The sequence below is a fragment of the Athene cunicularia genome, assembly GCF_003259725.1.
Source record: "Athene cunicularia isolate RWA chromosome 2 unlocalized genomic scaffold, athCun1 chr2_part1, whole genome shotgun sequence".
Taxonomy (NCBI): domain Eukaryota; kingdom Metazoa; phylum Chordata; class Aves; order Strigiformes; family Strigidae; genus Athene; species Athene cunicularia.
Window position 1 is genome coordinate 663529 of NW_020799095.1, and position 22343 is coordinate 685871.

Sequence of the window (22343 nt, forward strand, 5' to 3'; positions counted from 1 at the left end):
TTTTTTTTTTTTTTTTTTTTGATCCCTTTTCCAGGTCATTCCTGAATAGGATGAACCACAACTTCCCATGTGGTAACCTTCTTCCATAGTAAACATGGATCATACCTCTCACTTAGCTGAGTGTCTTTTACTTTTACAAATAGCCAAATTCACTCCATTTGCTCTGATAATATTGAATAACTTGATCAATATACCATGGAATTATAGCTGGATGGAAAAGAAATTTTTTTCTACTCTGTACCTATAATGGACAGTCTTTACTTCTTGTTTTTTAACCAGATCTGTGGAGGGACCATCCCTCTTACCCAGTCTGGGTTTGCTGCTTTCTTTTCCTGTTTTGTCCCAGGTCTCATCCATAATGCTTCAGGTATTAGTCTTCATCTCACTCCTTGTGATCATTTCCCATTGCCATCTGCAGTCCCACAGATACCATAACAGGCATCCTGCCTCTGCTGCCTGAAAAATGATTCATCCTTTGCTTTATTGGGTTGTTTCTCTTTCTTGGCCAGCTTCAGTATGGTTTTCCTCTTAACCTGCGAGAATTTATCTGCTCATTTTTTTTCCCTTTGTTTGAATGTTACTTCCACATTTTAGAGTGATTTTTTTTTTTTTTCCAGTAACTGAGGACACAGAGCTCAGCCCTCCAGGATGCTTAGTTCCAGCCTGGGGGCTTTCCTGATTTTGCTGCTTTCCGTCTACCTTTAATTTTAAAATTCCCCTGCAGTCTTTTTAATTTTGAATGGAGAAAATGGATATTGATGTGTCTCTAATATTAGGTTCTAGCCCTGAATTTGTACTGAAATATATCTTAAAGCAGAGATAAAACTGTTTTGATCCATGTAAATATATGCTTAGGAACAGTAAAACTCAGAGGACTACTCATGTTGATATTCAAGCATGGAAAGATAAAGAAGATGAGTATTGGGAATACCTCTGCAACCCCAATTTTGCCTCTCAGGCACCTAAATATAAATATATATATGGAGACATACTGTAACTACATGGCATAATGGTATATTTTCCATGGTGTCATTCAGTGCAAAACTTGATTGAAGCCCATCAATGAGCATCTGTTCCTCTGGGTAGGAGTAGCCAGAGGAATCCTTACCCAGGCTTACTGGTACCGCTCAGCCGTGCTGTTGTGAGATGCCTTCAAGGCATGAATTATTTTCTTAACTCATTTGCAAGGAAAATGGATGGTTTTATCTCTGTTGGCGAAAAGGAAGATGAGTCAAACCCTTGGGTCCTGGCAGGTCCTTGCCCAGGTGGTCCCCACCATCTGTGTGCTCCAGCAGCTTTTTCCTGCATGGGCCTCACTGATCTCACATGCTTCAAACAGGTCTCACACTGAAGTTGGAGCTTTTCCTGTGAACTCTCAGAGAGACATTAAACTTGGTGGAGCTGAAGCAAATCTTTACCATAACTTCTCAGGGGAGACTTCACATCGTGTTGTTCTGCTCGTGCTGATGGGCTGGTTTTTGGGTTAATTTTGGTCTATTTGTATGTGCTTGTAAAACTCATTTAGTGGTAAAGTATCCATAATACCTGCTGAAGACTGAAGTTGCACTGCCCTGGTTTGGGCTTCTCCTTGTTCTTCTATTCTTTGCAGTCTTCCAATGCACAGAGGGTTGGGCGTTTCTTTATGTAATGGCTTCACTGTGTGCAAGAATAAAATTCCAGTTGGGAATAGAGCCTTGGTGCATGAGCTGCTGTTTATGCAAGTTCCAATACAGCTGTTGATAGAGGTGCCACGTCCTTACCTGGAAAGGGGAAGATCTCTTCCTCATCCGATGGATAGAAATTTGAGTTTTGGAGGTTTTGAAGTGACAAGGTCTGTAGCAGACTTGCTGATCATTATGATTTTTGATGTTTTAGCTGTAGGCTTCCCAGTGATGTTCCCTTTCAATGCATGAAGCTGATAGCCTGGTAAAATGAAAATGCTAGTGGTGCCTGGGCACGTTGCCCTGCTTCCCTACCCATCCCCTCTCTCCTTGCAGTGCGTGACATGTGGGAAGGGGTTTAAGAAGCTCTGGTCCCTCCATGAGCACAACAAGATTGTCCATGGATACGCTGAGAAGAAGTTCTCCTGTGAGATCTGTGAGAAGAAGTTCTACACCATGGCCCATGTGCGCAAACACATGGTTGGTGAGTGTGGGAGGCACTGGTGCCAGGGGAAGATTTCATTAGGGGTGTTCATCCATTATTTTGGCAACAAAGGGCATTTTTTCCATCGCTGTCATGTTGGGAGTTTAGGGCTGGGCTTACTCTTGGATGAATTTTCTCACATTAAGGCAGGGGCATTGAAATTTGGCCTGGTATTTTAATGATTAATGTATCCTTGGTGCTGGGTTTGGAGCAATCAGGCATGGTGCTGGGGAATCTCATTTATTTTATTTAACCAGAAAAAAAAAGACCTCAGAAGTGATCAAAGGAGATTTGAAGTGAAACCATCCTTCCCGTGTAAAACAGGACCAGTCCACACCAGCGCTGGGCTTTGGGAAGCAAACTGCACATGGCATCGGCACTTGGGTCCTTGGGGCTTGCAGGCACCAAAGAGAGATCCAAAAAAAAGGGGGGTTTTGGCAGGCAATTAGGGAAGTACCTGAAATGTTGCTGCCACACATCTTCCCAAGATGGCTTTGGGTTTGCTGGGCTTGGGTGTCCGCACCGGGAGCAGCAGCCGGGGCGTGGGGAGATGGATGCTGGAGGTGCGGGGAGGGCACCTGACCCTGCTTCTCTCTGCTTCAGCTCACACCAAGGACATGCCATTCACCTGCGAGACCTGTGGGAAGTCCTTCAAGCGCAGCATGTCTCTCAAGGTCCATTCACTCCAACACTCTGGGGAAAAGCCTTTTAAATGCGAGGTAAGGTCCTGTGTGTTGCCTCACCTTGCATCCTCTCAAACAAGGACAAAAATGCTGATTTGGGGAAAGATCTCCCACTTCCTAGGGCTTCCCCTGTGCTTTGTGCCAGTGCTGCTGTAGGAATGCTCCCATGCTCTTCCAAACCTTGCATCTCTTCCTGGTTTGAGGGTTCCACCAACCTTATGATGACACTTGTCCAGTGCCAGGATCTGTCCCTCCAGTGCCCAGACCTTGTATCCCATTTGGCCTGCAAACCTGGCTGGGTTGTACTGGAAAGCCATTTATTTGGGTTCTTTTGGGGGGAAAAAGAGGATTTCTGCACCGCTCTGACACGCTGGTGATTTGGGGAGGAACGTTGGGGGTGTTTTGGGTGCTCATCAACAGCTCATGGCCCTCTCACCCCGGCAGAACTGCAACGAGCGCTTCCAGTACAAGTACCAGCTGCGGTCCCACATGAGCATCCACATCGGCCACAAGCAGTTCATGTGCCAGTGGTGTGGCAAGGACTTCAACATGAAGCAGTACTTTGACGAGCACATGAAGACACACACGGGTGAGAGTTCCCCACCTTGCCCCCAGCCCCTGCGGGCAGGCACCCCTGGGGAAGGAGCGATGGGATGGGAGTAGCATCTTCGGGTGGATGGCAGGATGGGGTTTGTGGGAGGACGTTCCAGTCACCGGCTTCTCACCCGTCTTCCCCCATCCTTAGGTGAGAAGCCCTACATCTGTGAGATCTGCGGGAAGAGCTTCACCAGCCGCCCCAACATGAAGCGGCATCGCCGGACCCACACAGGCGAGAAGCCCTACCCCTGCGACGTCTGCGGCCAACGCTTCCGCTTCTCCAACATGCTCAAAGCCCACAAGGAGAAATGTTTCCGTGTCAGCAACCCCTTGGCTTTGGACACAGCCGCCCCCCAACCTGCTGCCAGCCCAGCCCCACTGCCCCCCGGCCCTGGTGTCTCCCCGCTGCCCTTGCCGCTGCTTCATCCCCTTCCACAGACCCTCCCTCCTCCTCCTCACCTACCGCCACCCCCTCCGCTGTTTCCTGCAGGGAGGATAAATTTGAACAACAACTAGGTGCCCCCCACCCTGGCTATGCGCCCGCACGGACTGCTCTGCCCTTTGGGAATGCCTCCCCTGGGGAGACAAGGCTTCACTTACTCTCTGCCCCCCCTTCCTCCTCATTTTGGGGTTGTTTGGGTTTTTTTTTTTCGGGGGAGCAGGAGGAAGCCCCTCCCTGAGGAGCATAGGTGTTGGAGGAGGGGTACCGCAGTCTGTCCATAAGGGTGTAGGTAAAAGGCGTCGCTCTCCTTTCACCTTCCCACGCATTGGCTTCATCTTCGCGCCGGAATGCTGGCAGGGCTCCGAGGAGCAGGATGCCACGCCGTCTGGGGTTGAGCTCACTGGCGTCGCGTGCCCGCTTGCTAGCCAAGTGAATGCCTGCTGGCGCTTTGATATTTATAATAAGCCGAAATCTAGCTAGTGGTGCTTGAATCCGTGTACTGTAAAGCTGGTCTTTCAATTCAGGCTCTTTTCCCAAGAGGTTGAGAGGTGGGCACCACAGAGGAGCCCCCACCGGCAACGTCTGCTGGCCCCAGTGGCCTGCGGCAAGTGAACAGATGTCCCCTTTGGAAAGTTGTCAGCCTGCTCTTATTAACATCGCTCGCTGCATCTTCTTTCCCCATGACAGGTTTTTCTCCTCGATAGGTGAAAGCACAAACACCAGTGTTGCATCTTGGGGCATTGGCAGCTTGCTGCCGGTTCATTTTTCGGGTGCCCTAAGGGAGCTGGGCTATGGTGTGCCCTTTCCGCTAATTCCAGCAGGAGCTGGGCTCCTCAGGATGCTCTGGAGTTGGCCAGGTGTCCCTGGGAGAGCTCACATGGCCTTGGGACTGGCAGGAAGGTGGCCTGGGACAGAGGAGCAGGATTTCACTGTTTCTCAGCAGAATCAGCCCAGAATAGTGCCTTAACAATTTGAATAAACCCCTGACTGATGGGTGAGCTCCAGGTTGGGTCCCGTTGCAAGGTTCAGAGCTAAAGCAAGACCTCGTTCAGCCTGATGACGATATCCCATCCTCGAGCATGTTGCCCACATCGCTCTCCCAAGCTTTGCCTCTCCCTGTGAGGTTGGTAGCAGTTGTCCTGCCCTGGCCTGCAGGGACCAGTGAGAGCTGTGATGGGTTTGGTGATGCCCAGTGGTGTTGGTTAGCGCTTCTCTGGCCACATTGTACCTGTTGAAGTTGAGTTGGTCTTTGGTTTCACTTAATTCAGGCTGGCTTCATGCTGGCGAGGGAGAAGAGGAAGGCTTTGCTCGTACCTTTTTGTGGGACACTGGGCTCTAAGCTGGGTCCCTCACTGCTGTGCTCTGCCCTGGGGTGTCATGCCTCGCCATGGCTGTGTGGTCTTCCTGCATGGGAAAGTGTCCCCTTTGGGGCCGGGGAGAGCTGGGACTGCTACAGGGGCTGCGGAGCATCCAGCACAGGCAGAGATGTGCCACCCAAGGGGTGGGGTGCATTGCAGCTGATCCCTTGCTCCTAAGGCTGGCGCTGTGGATGTGTGCGGATGGGGGTCAGGTCATGGAGAAGGTGGTGAGCAGGGCTGCTGGTAGGCAGGAAGGAAGAGGGGACATTGAGCAGGCTTCAGGAGCCCTTTCTCGTTTGCACCTTGTTCTGGGTCTTAGCAGGGTGCTGGGGACAATGAACTGTATCTGGCTTTGCAAGAAGTCTTGGTGCTTCATCTCCTGGACCAAATCAGCAAAGCACTTGGGCAGCTTTGAGGCTGTCCCTACAGAGATGGGAGGGTTCAGCCGTGTGCTCAGGGGCTTTGCTGACCAGGGACATGCAAGAGCATTAGCCTAATAGGGGCAGAACAGGGGAGCATCTGCTGTTCCCCTGAGTGCTCTTTGAGGTGATGGGTTGGGTGACTGGTGTCCTCTCCTGCCGAGTGTTGCCTACTGTGCCTGTCATCTCTGGAAAGCTGGCTACTCTTGCGGGTATTAGCATGTTGGAGCAACAAATTGTTTTTATCCTTGTGTTGGCTGGAGTCCTGTGGACCCCCAGTACTGCCATCAGTACCAGTGAGTTCACCCTCATCTCCATCTGCCTTGAGCAAAAGGAGGATGCTGTGGCAGAGCTGTCTTGCCACATTGACTGTCTCAGATGGGTACCAAAGGCTTCTCTGCCCTCCTTCCTCCATGACCCGGGGCTTATTGGGATGGCACAAAGCCTTCTCAAACACACATCCATGAGGGATGTGGGCACTCAGCTCTTGGGGCCATTGGCTTTCTGAAGGGACCATGACCCAGACTGGAAGACGATTGCTTTAGAGAAGCACCTTGTAGGTGTTGGAGGGCCACAGTAGAGTGGTCCATGCTGTTTCCTCCTCCGCTGCCTCCTAGATCCCATCCCCTTGGGCTCCCTTGTGCTTCTTTCCCCTCACACTTGGCTTTGAGATGGAATGGGAGCACTCTACCCTAAGGAGGCCTCACCTTGCCTGTATGGTCTTCTGTGATGGAGCCCATCAGCCTGGCTGGCTGGTAGACTTCTCCCCACAAGTAAACACCCATGCCAACGTGTGCTCCTTTGTACTGCTCACCTGGAGATGGCTTTCCCTGTCCCTGTCCCAGTTCATCCTATCCCAGTGAGGACCTGTCTCACTTGGATGTCACTGTGAGATGAGAGCACCTCGTTGAGGCTAGAAGCCCAGCGGAAAGCCCAGTGACTGATCCCAGCTGTATCCAATCCCCTTTGAGAGCGTGCTCGTAGAGCCACTTGGAGATGTTGAGATGTGACCATGCACACAGCACTTTGGAGAACCAGATCCCTGTTGCTCTCTCCCCTCTCCTAAGGCCTGGGCAGTTCCCAGGTGCCCTATACGGCCTCCAGCCCTTTTGTCTACACTCAGCCCCAATGTGTCTCTTCGTGTCTGGTTTTCGTTAATGTACTAGGAGTTCAAACAAGTTGCTCCCACAGTGTCTTGTCCTGCATCTATCCCAGTCAGCCCTGTTGGCACCCTTTGGGTTAGACGGGGCAGGAGGCGGGGGAGTTGGGTCCGTTGTTTTCAAGCTTTTTATGTTTAACTTTAATTTTTTTTTTTTTAATTCTTGCACCTTAATCTCTCGCATCCCTTCTTCAACAGACAGCGAGGGTGGAGAGGGGCTTGATTTCCATTACACAGTTTGTGAATATGCCACAACACCATGTTCAGCTGACAAGTCTGCCCATGCACCTAACCCCAGACCTTTCCGGGTTTGAATTTTTTTTCCCCCATCATTTGAACTCTGGGGAGGGAGGGGATCACATGGGGAGGGTCATTTTTGGTTTATATATCCCAGGAGCCTGGTAGCACAGACCAGTTAGCCTCAGAATGCCCATGAGGCAGTGCTGGCCCTTCGGACCACAGCCATAACCCCAGCGTGGTGGGAAGGTGATGATGGATGGACGGCCGGTGGATGGGAACGGCTGCAACAGTGCAATAGAGACGAGCATCCGCTGCTAGACAACTCCACTGATTAAACTCTTGGTTTGCCAGAAGTCAAGAGAGAAGGTTGGACGGACAGAAGCCCTTTGTTCACACGGACGGAGTGAGCTTCCCCACACGCAGTTCTGCCTAGTGACACGTGACCATGACAGGAGTTGGGTCGAACTTGCAAAGGAAGAAAATAATAATTATAAAAAAGGAAAAGAATAAGAGTAAGAACAACCTCAGTAGCTTGGAACTTGAAGGAAATTAATGAAACCCCAAACACTTGCTTCAAAACTAGGTCTGGTGTTTGGCTCTGTATTTTACGGCATTCAGTATCAGTTGCCCAGTCATGCCAAGTTAAGAGTGTATCAGTGGCTCTACTAGTGTGAACAAAATAAATGAAGCACTTTATTCTGTATAGATAAGGGAAGGTGGGGAGGGGAGGGGAAGCTTGGATGCTTTTCAGAAGCATCTTAAGTAATGTTCTAGGAAATGTATTATTATTACTTTTTTTTTTTTATGACCATGTGTAATCAATATATGTTTATCTTTAACTCCAAGTACAGCAGTTACTCTCTTTGGGATGGTATGATGAGGGGGAGGCTGAGATGGTTGGGTTAGTCCATCAGCGTGGGGCCAACGGGGGCAAGTCATTGCCTACCGCAGGAATGGGCGAGTCTTGCTTTTTTGACGGCCCCATTGGCCAACGTCTGGGTGGTCCCGCAAGGCTCATCAAAGCTGCCTTCCAGGGCACAGCTCACAGCCAGCTTTGACACCAAGGGCTCAACATGCATCCCCATCCCAAGCCATCTTCTGCCAGGGGGTGCTGAGGCTGCTTTCTGGGCCACCCACGAGCAAGATGAGTCATGGTAGGCTGGTTTGGGTTTCCCTAGAAGCCAAGTCCTTGGCTGTGCTTTGAAACCTGCTTTTGGCCTCTCACCAAGGCACGTCAGGGTCACTGAGCTCTGAAAGTGGCGAGAGGTCAGAACTGGGCCTTTCCACTGCGTTCTCCCAGTCTGGAAGTGTTATGACTGTTACCAAAGAGGTTGCAAGTGGAAAGACTGAATCAATAAATGATTTGTCTTTTATAAAAGAAAACCTGAAGCTCTACCACTTTTTTTGTTACCTTAATTTTGTGGTTGGTTGGTTGTTTTTTTGTTTGTTTGTTTTTCTTTAAAAGGCTCTTGTCAGGCAATTGCGTGAGACGTCAGAGCCCGGCAGGATGGGCTTCCTTTGGCATGTTGACCACTGCCATTGCTTCATATATATAGACCTTGTGTTGGGTTTGGTGGGAGCTGTGTGCATGTGTGAGACAACTAGACTGTTGTGGGGCCAACAAAAACATATCTTTTCAGGGCAAGTTGTTAAGTGGAGAGAGGAAGGGGCTCAGTACTTACATCTCTGCGGATTTTAGAGGGGGTGAGAGCTGAGTGCCTGCGTGCTACTGTCTCCATGAAGTTTGTGTGAGCTATGAGCTGGGGCTCCCTGAGCTCCTCTACAGGCAGTGGAAAAAACTAAGGAGCCCATCCAAAAGCACCTGGTGCCTTTATTGATTTAGAATGGAGCCATGGGAACCTCGCCAGCTAACATCAGCACTGATGTTGGGAAGCTAATGGAAGAATAGGTTATTTCTCCTCACCCTTGGGATGTACCTACTCCTTTGCTGCTGGCATTGCCTGGAGGATATACCTGTCCTGCTGGAGCTGTGTGCATCTGAGCCAGGATAAATGCTGGACAGCAGCAAGGGGCGATGCTCCTCTGAGTATTTATGCTGGTATTTCTTAGCTGTGATTGCCTTTGGACTGAAGCAGCCTCTTGGTGAGGTGGTGGTGAATGTCTCTGGGCCAGACTTTCACTTGGAGATGTACAACTTTGCTGCCTGATTTGGACAGACCCTGGCTTGCACACACTGAGATTTGGCCCTCATTGTTCAAGCAATGGGATATTTCAAGCTTTTCTGGGTCCTTTTATACAACAGCTTATTTTCCTTTTGTGATTTCTTGCCCTGTGCTAGCAGTGGCCTCTCCCACAGCTTTATAATGAATGTAAACCACGTGGGAGCGCTAAGCTCCCACTAACTATTCCCAATGGACAATTGTGAGGTGAGTGACCAAGGATGGGGACCAGTTTTAATCGCCACTTCTCAAGCTGTTTTCGAGCGACCGCGCCATAACAACTCATTGAGGCTCAGCAGCGTTCCCCATTGACTTCAGAGGGCCCAGGAGAGCCAAGCAATGTGGCAGTGGGTGGATGGGGATTAACCCTCTCTTAGGACCAAGTATCAACAGCTTTCCATTCTGTGTTGGGCAAGAAGAGCTGAAGCAAAAGTGTTGGTGTCCAGTCCCAGGCAGGAAGTGGTATCCTGCCACCACAATAAATGACACTGAAAAATTGTTACCCTATGCATGGATTATTTTTCTTCTTCATTTTTCTTTTCTGCCACAAACTAGTTTATATTCGGTAGATTCATCTTCAATTATCTTGGGACTCATCCAAAGGAATTTCTGCAGACCCTGGTAGAAGGTGATTTTTTTTTTCAGTGCATTTTTCACACATTTGATTGTTTCAAAGGTTTTTGTTGCCTTTTTTTTTTTTTAAGCTGCCTTGTGACAGCCAGTCACCTTGGATTTTTTTTTTTTTTTTTTGTGAAAACGTTTCATTGCCTTTCTGATATGATTGTCCTCTAAGGAGATTATCCTGTAACTTTTTAAATCTTTAAAAATGAAACCAGGACAAGACTCTGGTTCCTTTACTCATGACAAATTGCCTTTCCTTCCAAACATGTTTTAGTTTCTCCACAACTGCATTTTGAGTTAGACAAAGCGGCCAGATATGATTTTTTTATACTATAATTTTCATACCACTTTGAAGTTATTATTTTGCAAGGTTTGTATTTGTTCTTTTTTAATATTATCACCCCAGTTCATGGTATGATGATATCACTTAAGCATCCGGCTTCCTTCTAGTCCTAGGTAAGCTTCTAGTCCTCATATCTATGGAGAATGGCTGTAAGGATATAATGCTAAAGTTTCAGCTCCCAAATGGGGGAAAATAAGAAGAATAAAAGCTGGGGCTCTGATAGGGCTCTCCGTGGAGCTGGTTTGCTGTGTGTATGTTCATTACAACTTTTGCTTGGTCCTTCTGTTTGGTTGCTGTGGACATTCAGTTACAGCTCTATCAACACACAAACACAAGGGATTTCTTTTGAAATAGCCTAATTTATTTTTAAATAAGCCACTGGTCAGATGGTGTGGTCATCAGGAGATTTTTGCTCTAGCAGATCTTTGTCCTGCTGCCAGTAGAGTCATATTTCTATCAAAACATCATTATGGATAACATTTAAAAAAAAAAAAAAAAAAAAAGTTTCCTCAGTAGGAAGCTCTCTTTGAGCCAGACACGTCTGAACTCTCCATGTACTTAGCAAACTAGAATACTCTTTAAAAAAAAGGTCAGAACATTAAAAATAAGAGAAACAGCATAAATATAAAACCTTTCCCTGAAAAACAGCACTTGTCCACCCATAGGTGAGGACATTGTGATCTGTGATTGAAAGGCCAGAGGTACACATGGCCTCCCCTGCCCATCTCTCCCACCTTTCCTACCCTATTACTTGCGTGACTCTTCCCCTCCTGCAGACCTTAGTTCCTGGCCTCTCTTCACTCCAAAGTCAAGGTGGAGGCAAAGAACTAAAACTATTTTCTTTTCATTGCAACTTCCAAAGCATTTCTGCTGACCATGCTCACGTGCTCTTTTAATTGTTTCATCCCAACAAGCATCATCACTCAGGAACTCATCGGGGTCCTCCCCAGGTCTCTCCTGTACCACTTGACTTTGACCCTTCCTTTTCCTCTCAAAGATGTGCTCTAGCACCATGCTCACAGCTACCTTTCCTGGGGAATATCAGCTTAATCCCTTGGGATCCACTTGCTGCCTCCACTGTTGGTTAGAGAGATTCAACAGCAATGCAGAAGATGGAAAAAACCATGGAGGAAGAAGCAAAACAATTGTAAGATCTTTTTGTATTGCCTACTAAGACTGGAACAACTCATTGCTCCATGCTTAGTCTACCCCAGCTCCTTGCAGGCTCCCAATCCATTCTCTCATTATCCTGTAAGCATCTTCAAGTTCCCACAGGGCTTCAAGATAGTTTTCCCCTCTCTCATTTGATGAAGTAGAAAGGTACCAATCACAGATGCAATGTCCTACACAGTATCCAGATGCCACATCTCTGCTCATGGCCTCACCTCTCTCCACCCCTCCTTGCCCCAGATTCCCATGGAAATAAAATAAATCACGCCTCGCTACATCTTTGTTAGGCGCAAAACGTTGAGGCGCACCGGAAGGAAAGTGGCACCAGAGGCATACTGGATCTCCCGGAGAACCCCTTCCCACTTCTTCTGCTCTTCATCATATCTGGGGAGAGACAGACAGTTACAGTGAGGAAGGTGATTTCTCCCCCTTCAGCTGCTCTCCGTAGTGGTGGGAGCCCTTGACACATTGTGCGATGTCCCACAGACATTACTCAGCCACAAGATATTTGTGGAAGCTGCATGGGGACTTTCAGCTCTGATTTGCAGTGCCAGGCTAGGGGATATGGCTATCAGCATGTGGTCTCCCAGGGGAGGGTGTATTTTCCCATTGGGAAGCAGGCGGATGGCACCAAGACTGAACATCCATGGTGAAGGCCAGCACATGCCTGCTGAGGGTGCTCTAGAGCCACAGATGTGAAGGACAGGAGCAGCTAACGCTACGTTAGCAGCCATATCAGAAAGTGCTTTCTATTTGCTTCTCTGCTCGCATGTGAGACTTAGCTGATTTCCAGCCCAAGCACTGGCTTTTCCCAGGGAGAGGATGCATTGCACAAATACTGCTTCATGCCAAAGGGGAGGTCTGGAACCAGCTCTGGGCAAAATGTCAATGCAACAACAAAGCTAAAGGAGTAGATTTTCCCTCGTACATTGCTATGTGAAGCTGGGAGATGTCACTGAATCACCTAATGTGCCCTCTAGCACAGCACAGGGCAAACTTCTCACCAGAGACCCTGCAACGAGCCTGCAGCCTTGTGCTTGGGTAACAACATCCATCTCATACTGAAGGCATCAAGAAAGACAGAAACTATCTGTTCCCACAGTGGCTTTCACTAATATCCCTCCCATGCTCCCTTGGGCAGCCCTGGGGAAGACCGTCACCTCCAAACATCATTCAGCTCCGTTGGCACCAGCTCTCCCGACTCTGTCTCCACTGTGGCGAACCCTCCGAGCAGGTAGAGCACCCCAGACAAGCTCACCAGGCTGACAGAGCTGCGCTCCTGCGGGAACTCAGTGAAGGTGTCCCACCTGCCGTGTCAAGAGAGGGGACATGTTAGGGCACCCTGCCTACCCCCATGTTGAGGTTGGCCTCGAGTCAGGAGCCAACAACTGAATTAACTAGTGACAGTTTAACTTGTGTAGGACTAAATGGGATGGGATCATACACTGACTGTTGTTAGAAATATCTGTTTCCATCACCATAATTCAACTTCCTTTTTCATTGAGTAGATGAGCTATGAAGCACACCTGGCATAGACCAGCAGGTCCCAGCGGTCGGACTGCAGCTGCAAGGCCTACCCAAAGTCAAAGAGCCTTGGGTGAAGCTGTCAAGATGAAGCTATAGCCCTGCAGGGAACCCAAGGACTGCACGTATTGGTGAAACTTCTTTGAAGGTGAGCCTGAGATGATCCACAGCCCAACTGCAGTGTCATTGGTGATGTCCAGATGTCTGAGAAATACAGGCTGGGAGGAACTGTATTCGGGATTTGCAAGCAAACTCCAGAATGGCTGGAAGTTGCTTAATGTACACCTGTAGCTGCCTCTAGCTGCGCCAGGGCAGGGTCAGGCTGGCTCTGAGGAAGGATTTCTTTGCAGAAGGGGCTGTTGGGCGTTGGAATGGGCTGCCCAGGGCAGGGGGGGAGTCCCCATCCCTGGAGGGGTTGAAGAGTCAGGGCGACATAGCGCTGAGGGATCTGGGGGAGTTGGGAATGGTCAGGGTGAGGTTAACAGCTGGACTAGATGATCTTCAAGGTCATTTCCAACCGAGGTGATTCTGTGATTCTGTGAAGGTATGCTCAGGTACGTACTTGTTGGTGGCAATGTCATAGACTTCCACTGAGTTGGTCAAGCCGGAGTCAGTCACGCCAGCTGCCACATAGATTTTGTCCTTGTGCACGGTGGCTCCAAACAAGGAGCGTGACGTTTTCATGGGAGCCATCTCTTTCCACTCAAACTTGGATGGGTCGTAGATACACATCTTCTTCAGGCACTTCCTAGAGAAATATGAGAGAGAAAAGGAGCCTTGATTGCTTGCCGAGGAGCAGATCTGTGCTGCAGGAGTTTAGGGATGTCTGCTGGGAAGAACGTGGGGTCTCTAGAAGGGATTTTGCTCTTTTACATCAGCATGAGTGCCTTTGCTTGAGTGTGCACCCAAGGGTGCCCATGTCTGAGTACATCGTTTGTGTATGTAACATATCCCCTCCTGCTGTGTCTGCTTCAGGAGTCCTAAAACCTCAGCATTGTGTTCACACAGCTGGATGTGGGTCGACGTAGCAAACTGCCTCTCAGGACCTCACACACAGCCGTCAGAGTGTTTCAGTGCTCCTGATCCAACTTGACACTGCAAAATATCATCAGGAACGTCCTCAGGTATGTGAATGTATGCACGCTCACACTTTTCAGACCATAATCCTTTCAGAGCAGGACCTATCTTTGCTGGATTATGGCATGTTTGCTCTGCAAACAGTCACACTTCTGCTTTGCAAAGCAATTGCTGCAATGCTCCCTGAGAGAAGCTTTTCCTTCTGAGCCTGTCTCCTGCAGGAGGGCAGGGTAGGGGTCAGGTTTGATGAGGTTTTTCACTCCTATTGCAAATACCCAACTGGATTTAACGACTAGGACCATGCTGGTCCACAAAAAGTCTAAGATGGGAGACCCTGAATGTGAAGGGACTTCCTGCTCTTCAGTGCATCTTCCAGTCTGTGCAACTTTTATTTATTGTGAGCAAAGGGGATGATACATTTGTTCCCTTTTCTGCAAGGACAGTGCCATCTCCCTGATGTTCCTGTAGGACTCCTATGGGCTGGGGAAGGGCTGCAGTCACAGAGGTGAGCTGAGAGGGAAGGATCCACACAGCATCCAGGTTGGGGAGGTATCAGCTCATGCTCTGCACTCTCACTAGTTTGGGGGATGACTTCCTGAATTTGTCTTTTTCACTTACTTGTCGCTTCCTTTGCCACCGATGACATAGATGACATCCTTGTGCGATACCACCGCGTGGCCGTAGACAGCATAGGGAAGGGAATCAGCTTCACCCCACTTGAAGGACCTGGATCAGAGAAAGATGGGAAGCAAAATGATTTGTAGCTTGCTGGGTGAGGCCTAGAGTACACGGCACATTACAGACCTAGACATGAGCACAAATCCTGACTCAGTCTCAAAAATATGAGGTTTTCAATGAGATGGGGCTCATCTAGTAAATTCCGTGATCGTAAATGAAAGGGGAAAATAAAACATGCAGAAAGGTTATGCTAATATTAATTATTTTCTGCAGCATCCCCTACTCTTGGGCTTTGTGGATACACACCCCCATTTCTCCCAGGACATCACCTCACTTATAAGCATTACCAACTGGTCACAAATGAGACAGATTTTTACATAATGAAAAAAAAAAATTAAAACCAATGAGACTTGAGGCTGCAAGATCCTGAGGACAAATTACTTTTGGCCATTGCTTTCCACTTTGAGGTGCCTTGGTTGGCCAGCACTCAGCAAGGACCCACAGTATGTCCACATTTTGCAGTGCGAGGCTGTGTTGATGCCTCTGAGCTATCTCTGGGACAGCTGAGCAGAAGATGTAGCTATAATTATGGCTTTGGAAACCCAAAACTAGTACTCAGATAGGGCTGACCAGTTTCTCAAGTAGTGTCTGTTCATGTCCATGTAGCTTAGACTCATCCCTGGCTTTCATACATGTAGGATGTAGCCCCCGAGACATGCACTTTATTATACCTAAGAGCTGAGTTGCTTTCTGATTTGATCCCATAGACCAGCAGTTTGCCCTCTTCAGGGTTATTACAGTTGAAATATTGACCTAAATAATGCTAGAAATGTAAGTGGTGATGATCACATCTCTACCAGCTTCAAATCGGTATTCAGATCACCCCCTGAGCACTTAGTGGGGTCAGACACATCCTTTCCCAGAGTCTGCAGGGGCAGATAAATGCCCCGTTCTGTCAGAATGAAACTGGTTTCAAATCTCTGCCTATAAAACAGACTTTGAAGCACACACATCTAAATATAGAGCAAGCATAGGCTTGTTAACGCCTACCGCTCTGCCTCGTTGGGGAAAAGAGCAGCAGTCTCTGGATGTTTCTGTCTCCTGTGAGCAGAACAGGATGGTGACTTTTAATAAAGCTCATGACCTAACATGGGTCAGAGCCCACTGTACAAAAATAATCAAATATTAAGCCTGATATCAATCAGGATGGGCCATTCAGTGCCACATCTGAATATTTTCAAAACAAACTTTCCTGTTCAAAGCCATTCCTGGTGAGACCACAGTGAATGCCACTGAATCTCCAACCAATGGACAAGAGAATAAGGAAAAACTCTTCTTGCTCCTCTATACAGGTCTCACATGAGCTTCTACTAAGATCAGTCCCCCCATAACATAATATCCCCGTTAAGTCTTCTATCTCTGGGAGGTTCAATTACAATAAACAAAGCAACTGGAGAGAAACAGCTTAGAGCTCCAGGGTACAGCTTCAGACAGTCCCAGTGGTCCCAGCATCTAGATACGGAGTTTAAGCCCGGTCTCCTTTTGGCCCCTGGAGAACTGGAATTGTTTTGCATGGCAGCTGCTTCACCTTCTCCTGTAAACCACCTCCCGTCCCGCACTCATGTGTGAACACTTACAGCCGGTCGTAGCACAGGACAGAATCCAAGGTCTTCTCTCCCTCTTTCAGTTCTTTCCCTCCAACCACAAAAATGGAGTTTTCCGCCTCTCCTAGGCCAAAGAGGCAGCGAGGGGAGGGCAGAGGGGGCATCCCCAGCCAGTCTGCATCCAGATGGTCGTACTGAAAGGAAACACATAGACATTAGTGTGTGCTCGCCCAGTCCATTGCTTAGCAAAAATCAGGGTCTAGAGGCTGAGGGCAAAGTCCATTCCCACGTGCAGCTTGGTCACCCCAGTAGGCACTTTCTGCGATACTAGTTTCTGCCTGTGCCTCAACCATCTGGTGCAGGATGGGAGATCTTAGTGAAAACCCAAGTCATCTGTCATATGACGTAAGTTTTATAACAAGGCATAAGAACAGAGATGCATCAGCATGAACATGTTCTACTCTATGCACCAAAACCTTGACTTGGAACAAGCTTGGTTGTCTTTGGATAAGAAAGTCCCATGTTGGACCTATAATGGATAGTTCCTGGGGCTGAAGGAGCTGAAGCACTTCAATCTTGGAAATTTTGCCTGAACTTCTTCAGAAGTAGCACACACCACAGTATTTTGTCCTGTATTTGTTCCCATCTCTGCCAGGTAACAGCATGGTGTTGGCAATGTTGGCTACACAGCTCACTCTCCTGAGCCCCTTCTTTTTCCATCAGTTCTTTCTGTCAAATGATCAGTTATCGTGTTCTTCAAGACACTGATGTTGTCCTTTATCACCTCAGAGAGCTCATGAGATGAAACGTGTGTCCATCTGCACAAAGGCTATTTACACAATACCTATCTACCCAATGCAGTACAACACAATTGAGACAGTACAACAAAGATCAGAGCTCTTCTTTCTGACCAAAGTGTACCAGACCCATCTGGTAGCTGGGGAAACTGATCCATACAGTGCTACTAGATCAGATGGCCAAATCCTTGCAGATCCTTGGATATCTGTAGATCAAGGCATTGCCTCATTTCCCACCAGAAAAAGGATGTGAAATATTATGAGGCTGGAGGGGGTCTCTGGGCACGATGTCTTGATGGAAACTGTAAACTGGGGCAAAAATTTTTAATGTAGTTTGGTAGCAGAGGAGGGAGTGAGGTCTTCCAGCCAGTTTGGTGGGGCTCTGCAAGACAAAGCTGTGATGCAGCATTGCCTGAAGCACTGTTTGCTATGGTCTAGGGAAAAAAAGCTTCAGCTTCCTGAGTTGCCTCCAAAGACTCGGCCTCAGATGGGTGCCTGTCCTTATTGCCTCTTTGTAAGATGTGGTCCACATAGGTGTTATTTATAGTGCAAACCCGAGCAGCTCAGTCACTAGGATAGTTCCTGATTCTTGATGGATTCAGCATTGTTTTCAAGTCATAGATCTTAGAAATGACAAGTAAAGGATACCCTTTTCCATCTGAAATATCAATGGAATAATTTTGTTTCTGACAAAATTTGCAAGGCCTCTAGGATTTATCAGCATTTTTATATTTTGGTGCCTGTCCTTAAGTCTAAACTATCCCTAACCTAACTCTCCTGGCTTCAGCAAAATGAATCAGGGAGGCCAGAAATGGAGTCAGAAGTATAAGATGCTGCTGCACTGACGTGGTGACTCAAGGGTCCATCTTACAGCTGCCTGTCTTAATCTGTGTGAAGTTTCAGATGAAAAAAGGCTCAAAAGACTCTTACTCATACAGAAACCGTGAGCTATGTAATGGCACCGATGACAATAAATTACATCTTTGAAAAATGATGGCACCTTCCAGTCCTGGGACTTGTCTGCACCTCCCATGCACAAGTGCTACAGTGAGCTGTGAAAGGACCACAGTCCCCTTCTTGTGGGGAAGGAGCTAAAAATGGCCACAGAATGCCCAAGGCATTTGCTACTGAGTCAGTGGCAAAATGGGAGCTAAATATAAAAGTCTTGCTGTTTACAGATTAAAATCATAGAATAATTAAGGTTGAAGGGACCTCCACAGGTGTTTCATCCAGCCCCCATGCTCAAGCAAGTGTAGCTTTGGAGTTAGAAGGGGTTGCCAGGGCTTTGTTCAGTCACATATTAAATGTCTCCAAGCATGGATGTTTCGTGACTTCTCTGGACCCCTGCTCCAGTACTCCACCACCTCTGCTGGGAAGGTTTTCCTCACAGCTAACTGAAATTTCCTTTACTGCAACTCCAGCCATTGCTTCTTGTCCCACCTTTGGGCAAATCCAGGAAGAGTCTGGATCCCTCTTCTGGTCCCCTCCTATTAGGGAACTATTAGACACCAATGAGATCTTCCCTTCCCCTTCTCCAGGCTGATCAGATCCAGTTCAGTCTCTCCTTGTACCTCCCATTCTCCAGCCCTGACCATATTGGTGGCCGCTGTTAGACTCATCTCAGCACCTCAACGTCTCCCAGACTGGACACAGCATCCAGATGTAGTCTCACAAGTGTACGATCACATGAGAAAAAAAAAAAAAACAAAACACAAAACTCTTCCCTGGACCTACTTGCTTGCAGTCATGCTGAAACAGCCCAGGACAGGGTGGACCTTTAGACACAGGTTTCAGCTGAATACAAAGCAGCCCATCCACCTCCTCTGCATAGGTAAATGATGATGCTGGCCACATCTGATGTTGTCATCCGTTGTCCAGTGAGAATGGTTATATCTCAAACATCACACTCCCACCGGCACTCCCACTTCTTTCCCCCTCCATCCTGCTTTCTAGAGCTGCATTTTCTTCCTGCTGACTTCTCCTTTCATGGGCTTCACGTGGGCTTCATAGACTCCAAAGCCTGACTCTTGTCCTTGTGAGGACAAGCATGGTCCCTGCACACATGATGCAGATGTGCAGCCCTACCCGTTCAGTGAGGCAAGGGAGGGATCAAGGCTTCATGTCTCAGCTTGGGAACTATCCTTTATCCTTTCTGCCTGGGCATGTTACTGTTTCTTCCCAGAAGACATGTGAGCCATGGGGTAAGAACATAAGGATCTCTAGCTATTGGGGGGGAGAAGAGAGGATTTACCAGCTTCCTGCATGGTCATCAGGAGGGGTAGGTGCCTTGTGTTAGCTGTCCACAGGGAAGGTGCTCTTGGGTTACAGCCCAGGCTGGGACTCAGACTGCCTGCACACAGCTCAATCTGATCACAACTTTCATCACTGCTGAGTTATAACAGCCACTTTTCTTGTGGAGTATCCCAAAGGATGTCACACTGTGGTTTCCCCCACACATGATGGAAATGGCCAAGGCAGAGACTCTGAGAGGGAACTGGCACACTTCCAGGGGCAACAACAGCACTAGAAATGGGGCACATCTTGGTAGGTAGGGATGTACCCTGTGTCCTTGGGGTGTTTGCTCTGGGGCTGTAGCTGTTGCTGTTCCTTTGTTGGCACCTGGCAGAGTCACCCTTGCATTTTTCTGGGGGTCTATAACCAGGCAACTTGAAGGCTGTAAAGTGGAACCCAGACCTGATGTCACTAACCGCCAGGGGTGGACCAAATGCATTGTTCAAAGTGGTCCCCTCTTCAGGATTTGGATCAAAAAGGCTTATTCCTACTTCTTCAAGCCTCCTTCCTCAATTACCAGACACACACACACACACACACACCCTTAGTGGGATCTGCCTTAAATATATAGGGAGAGGAATCTCTAGTAAAGCAACTCAGATGTTTCACCTTCATTTACAACTTTCATTCTAGCATCCCATAACAATGAATATTACTGGCATCACATGGAAGCTAAAGGGTGGTGATGCTCTGAAGTGGTCAGAGAAAAAAAAGAAAGATAAATCTAGTACCTGTAGAAAGTAGGAACTCATGGGATCCTCTTTGATGTCCTCATTGTAGTATAGTCCTCCAACAATGAAGATCTGATTCTCTTTGGTCACCAGACTGATGTGGTTCTTTGGGATTTGAGTAGACAGGGAGGCACAATAGCACTCATTGGCATTGGGATCATAGGCCACTGCTCCACTGTCGCTCACCATGAAAATAAGGTCCTGGAGGAACATCCCAAAGCGCATTGTGTCATTTAAGATCCCTGGGAGAGCATTCTCCTCTGCGTCTTCCTCCTCATCTACTGCTCCATTGACAACATTGTCTTTCACTTGCTTTTCAGTGCTTTTCTTTACTTTCTTCTTCTTCACCACAGTGAATTTACCGTTTTGGGCATCCTTCACCATCTGCAGTTTCTTGAGCAGCTCTGGGCTGGACTTCACCATGGCGTGTTTCTCCACATGGTCCTTGATGTAGTCGTTAGGCATGAGACGGAAGCGGATGCTTTCAAAGATGACAGGTAAGGCCTTCTGACGGCTCTCATGGTCCTTGGTCCCCACCCACTTCATCACTACTTCAAAGACGGTCTCCTCTTTCTCGATATTGAGGGAGTCACTGGAGATGACTGCAATAAGCTCATCGGGGGAGAGCTGGTAGAACTCCTCATCCCGAGACACCAGTGCAAAGCGATCGCAAATGAAATCCCGAGCTGCCACAGCCAGCCGGGCACAATCCAGCATCAAGCCCAGCCTGAAGATAGCCAAGCAGTTGCTGAGGCAGAGTCGCTTCTGCAAGAAGGACACACAGACGGTGAAGATGGAGGGGATCTGGAACATGTTGGCCACAGAGAAGATGTCCTGCACATTCTGCTCTGTGATCTCCAGCTCAGAGGTGTAGATATAATGAAGGATCTTGCCCATGACATCTGGATCAACATCCTCCAAACTGACCTCCCTCTTCTTGCTCTCTTCCATGTCCGAGAGGAACATAGCTCGAAAATACGGGCTGCAAGCTGCCAGCACCAGTCGGTGGCAGGGAAACTCCTTCCCCTTGACTTTTAAGACACAGTCCAGAAACTTATTGTGGTCCAACATGTCTTTGAGTCCATCCTGGAGGAGAGTTTGCTGGTAGAGACGCAGTTCTTCTGCTTGATCAAAAGGCAAACCCATGGTGAAGAGTAACCGCTTCTTTTTTTTTTCCCAATCCTTCTTTTATATATATATATATATGAATATATCTATACCTGAGCCCCTGGTAAAGAAACTTACCCAAAGCAGGGCTTACAGATCTCCCTTGCTTACAGACTGTCAGCACACTGGGAATGTGAAATGCTTGCTACTATTGCAGCTGTCTGTGTACTTCAGTTTTCAACGTAGGGCTTTATATATAGCCACAGCGTTACAAAGCTTAAGGAATTTATACTGGAGCATGTGTAAGCCGATCACCCTTTAATATGACACACTGGACAAGGAGGAAGGTAGGGGGATGGGGGAACAGCTGTAAATCCAGCCTGGATGATTCAAGAAGGGTCTCTCAGTCCATGAGTCACCACGGGGGGAGCAGGAACTTTTGCTGCCATCCCATGATGGGAGACACATGCGACCCATCAGCTCAGTCACCGTGCTTGGGAAACAGCCTCTAGATGAATCAAACATCCCAATCTGCCTTCTGGCTCATGAATGGCAAGGCTGGAGCCTTCTCCTGACACTGCTAAACAGACTGCTCCAAAACTGCTAAACTTTGTGCTGTGCTAAAAATATATCATGAAGTCAAAGCTGAAAAGATGGAGTAAGATGCCTTATGTGGGTTTTGTGGCATCCTAGTCAGCTTGCTCCCAGGGCTGTTTTTCTGCACAGATTTGTCATTTGTTCTCCTCTGGAGTAATTTTCCAGGGGTCTGAAAGGGGGTGGAAAATTAAGATAGAGCTATTTATTTATACCCCTGTGTGGGATACGAGACCTATGCTGGAAGTTACTTTAAAAGTAAGGAGGAGACTTGAGAGGTCTGGGACAGGGATGGCTCTGCCTTGCCTGCAATAAGTGCATGGACCCAAATGCAACAGTCTCTGAACACCTCATCATTAGTCAATCCATCTTTTCCACATCTTGGTGACAGAGAGAGGGTCTGGGGCAGAACAGAATTAAAGAGAGGTCAATGGTGAGCTTCAACTCACAGATTAAGACATCTAAACACAGGTATCTTCTGGTAAGTTGAGGGTGACCTGCTAACACTCCCATGTTGAAGTCTAGAGCCACAGCAGGACAATCTGCCTGGCCTTGAGTTGGTACTTCAGAAGGGCTGAGGTC

The 22343-nt window shown here is 48.0% G+C and overlaps 2 protein-coding genes across 3 annotated transcripts in view; one reads left to right on the plus strand and one right to left on the minus strand.

Annotated features, from left to right (window-relative positions):
- ZBTB47 (zinc finger and BTB domain containing 47) overlaps positions 1 to 4071 on the plus strand; it is a 6778-nt gene extending 2707 nt beyond the window's left edge. Inside the window, exons 2-5 of the mRNA XM_026841995.1 lie at positions 1998 to 2145; positions 2749 to 2864; positions 3273 to 3417; positions 3574 to 4071. Coding sequence (XP_026697796.1) covers positions 1998 to 2145; positions 2749 to 2864; positions 3273 to 3417; positions 3574 to 3941 — 777 coding nt within the window. The 3' untranslated portion in view covers positions 3942 to 4071. The remainder of the gene's footprint in view (positions 1 to 1997; positions 2146 to 2748; positions 2865 to 3272; positions 3418 to 3573) is intronic.
- A 1418-nt stretch (positions 4072 to 5489) lies between these two features.
- On the minus strand, positions 5490 to 21480 carry KLHL40 (kelch like family member 40). Of its 2 annotated transcripts, XM_026841997.1 has the most exons (7): positions 20061 to 21480; positions 16274 to 16434; positions 14577 to 14684; positions 13444 to 13629; positions 12518 to 12664; positions 11626 to 11741; positions 5490 to 7508 (listed from the first exon to the last, which is right to left on the minus strand). In XM_026841997.1, exons 1-6 carry the CDS (start codon positions 21204 to 21206, stop codon positions 11630 to 11632), a joined length of 1860 nt encoding a protein of 619 aa, XP_026697798.1. In that variant the 5' UTR covers positions 21207 to 21480; the 3' UTR covers positions 5490 to 7508; positions 11626 to 11629. The 2 variants fall into 2 exon arrangements, with proteins under 2 accessions (XP_026697798.1, XP_026697797.1); XM_026841996.1 differs by lacking the exon at positions 5490 to 7508 and having other exon boundaries at positions 10531 to 11741.
- Positions 21481 to 22343: the final 863 nt, after the last annotated feature.

Bases quoted from the DNA above. Each gene is read 5' to 3' on its own strand.
- KLHL40 (XM_026841997.1), bottom strand. From the start codon at position 21,206: ATGGGTTTGCCTTTTGATCAAGCAGAAGAACTGCGTCTCTACCAGCAA. The intron at 13,630-14,576 runs GTAAGTGAAAAA...ATATTTCTCTAG, and splicing joins GGTGGCAAAGGAAGCGACAA to GAAGTGCCTGAAGAAGATGT. The intron at 12,665-13,443 runs GTACGTACCTGA...TTGACACGGCAG, and splicing joins TATGACATTGCCACCAACAA to GTGGGACACCTTCACTGAGT.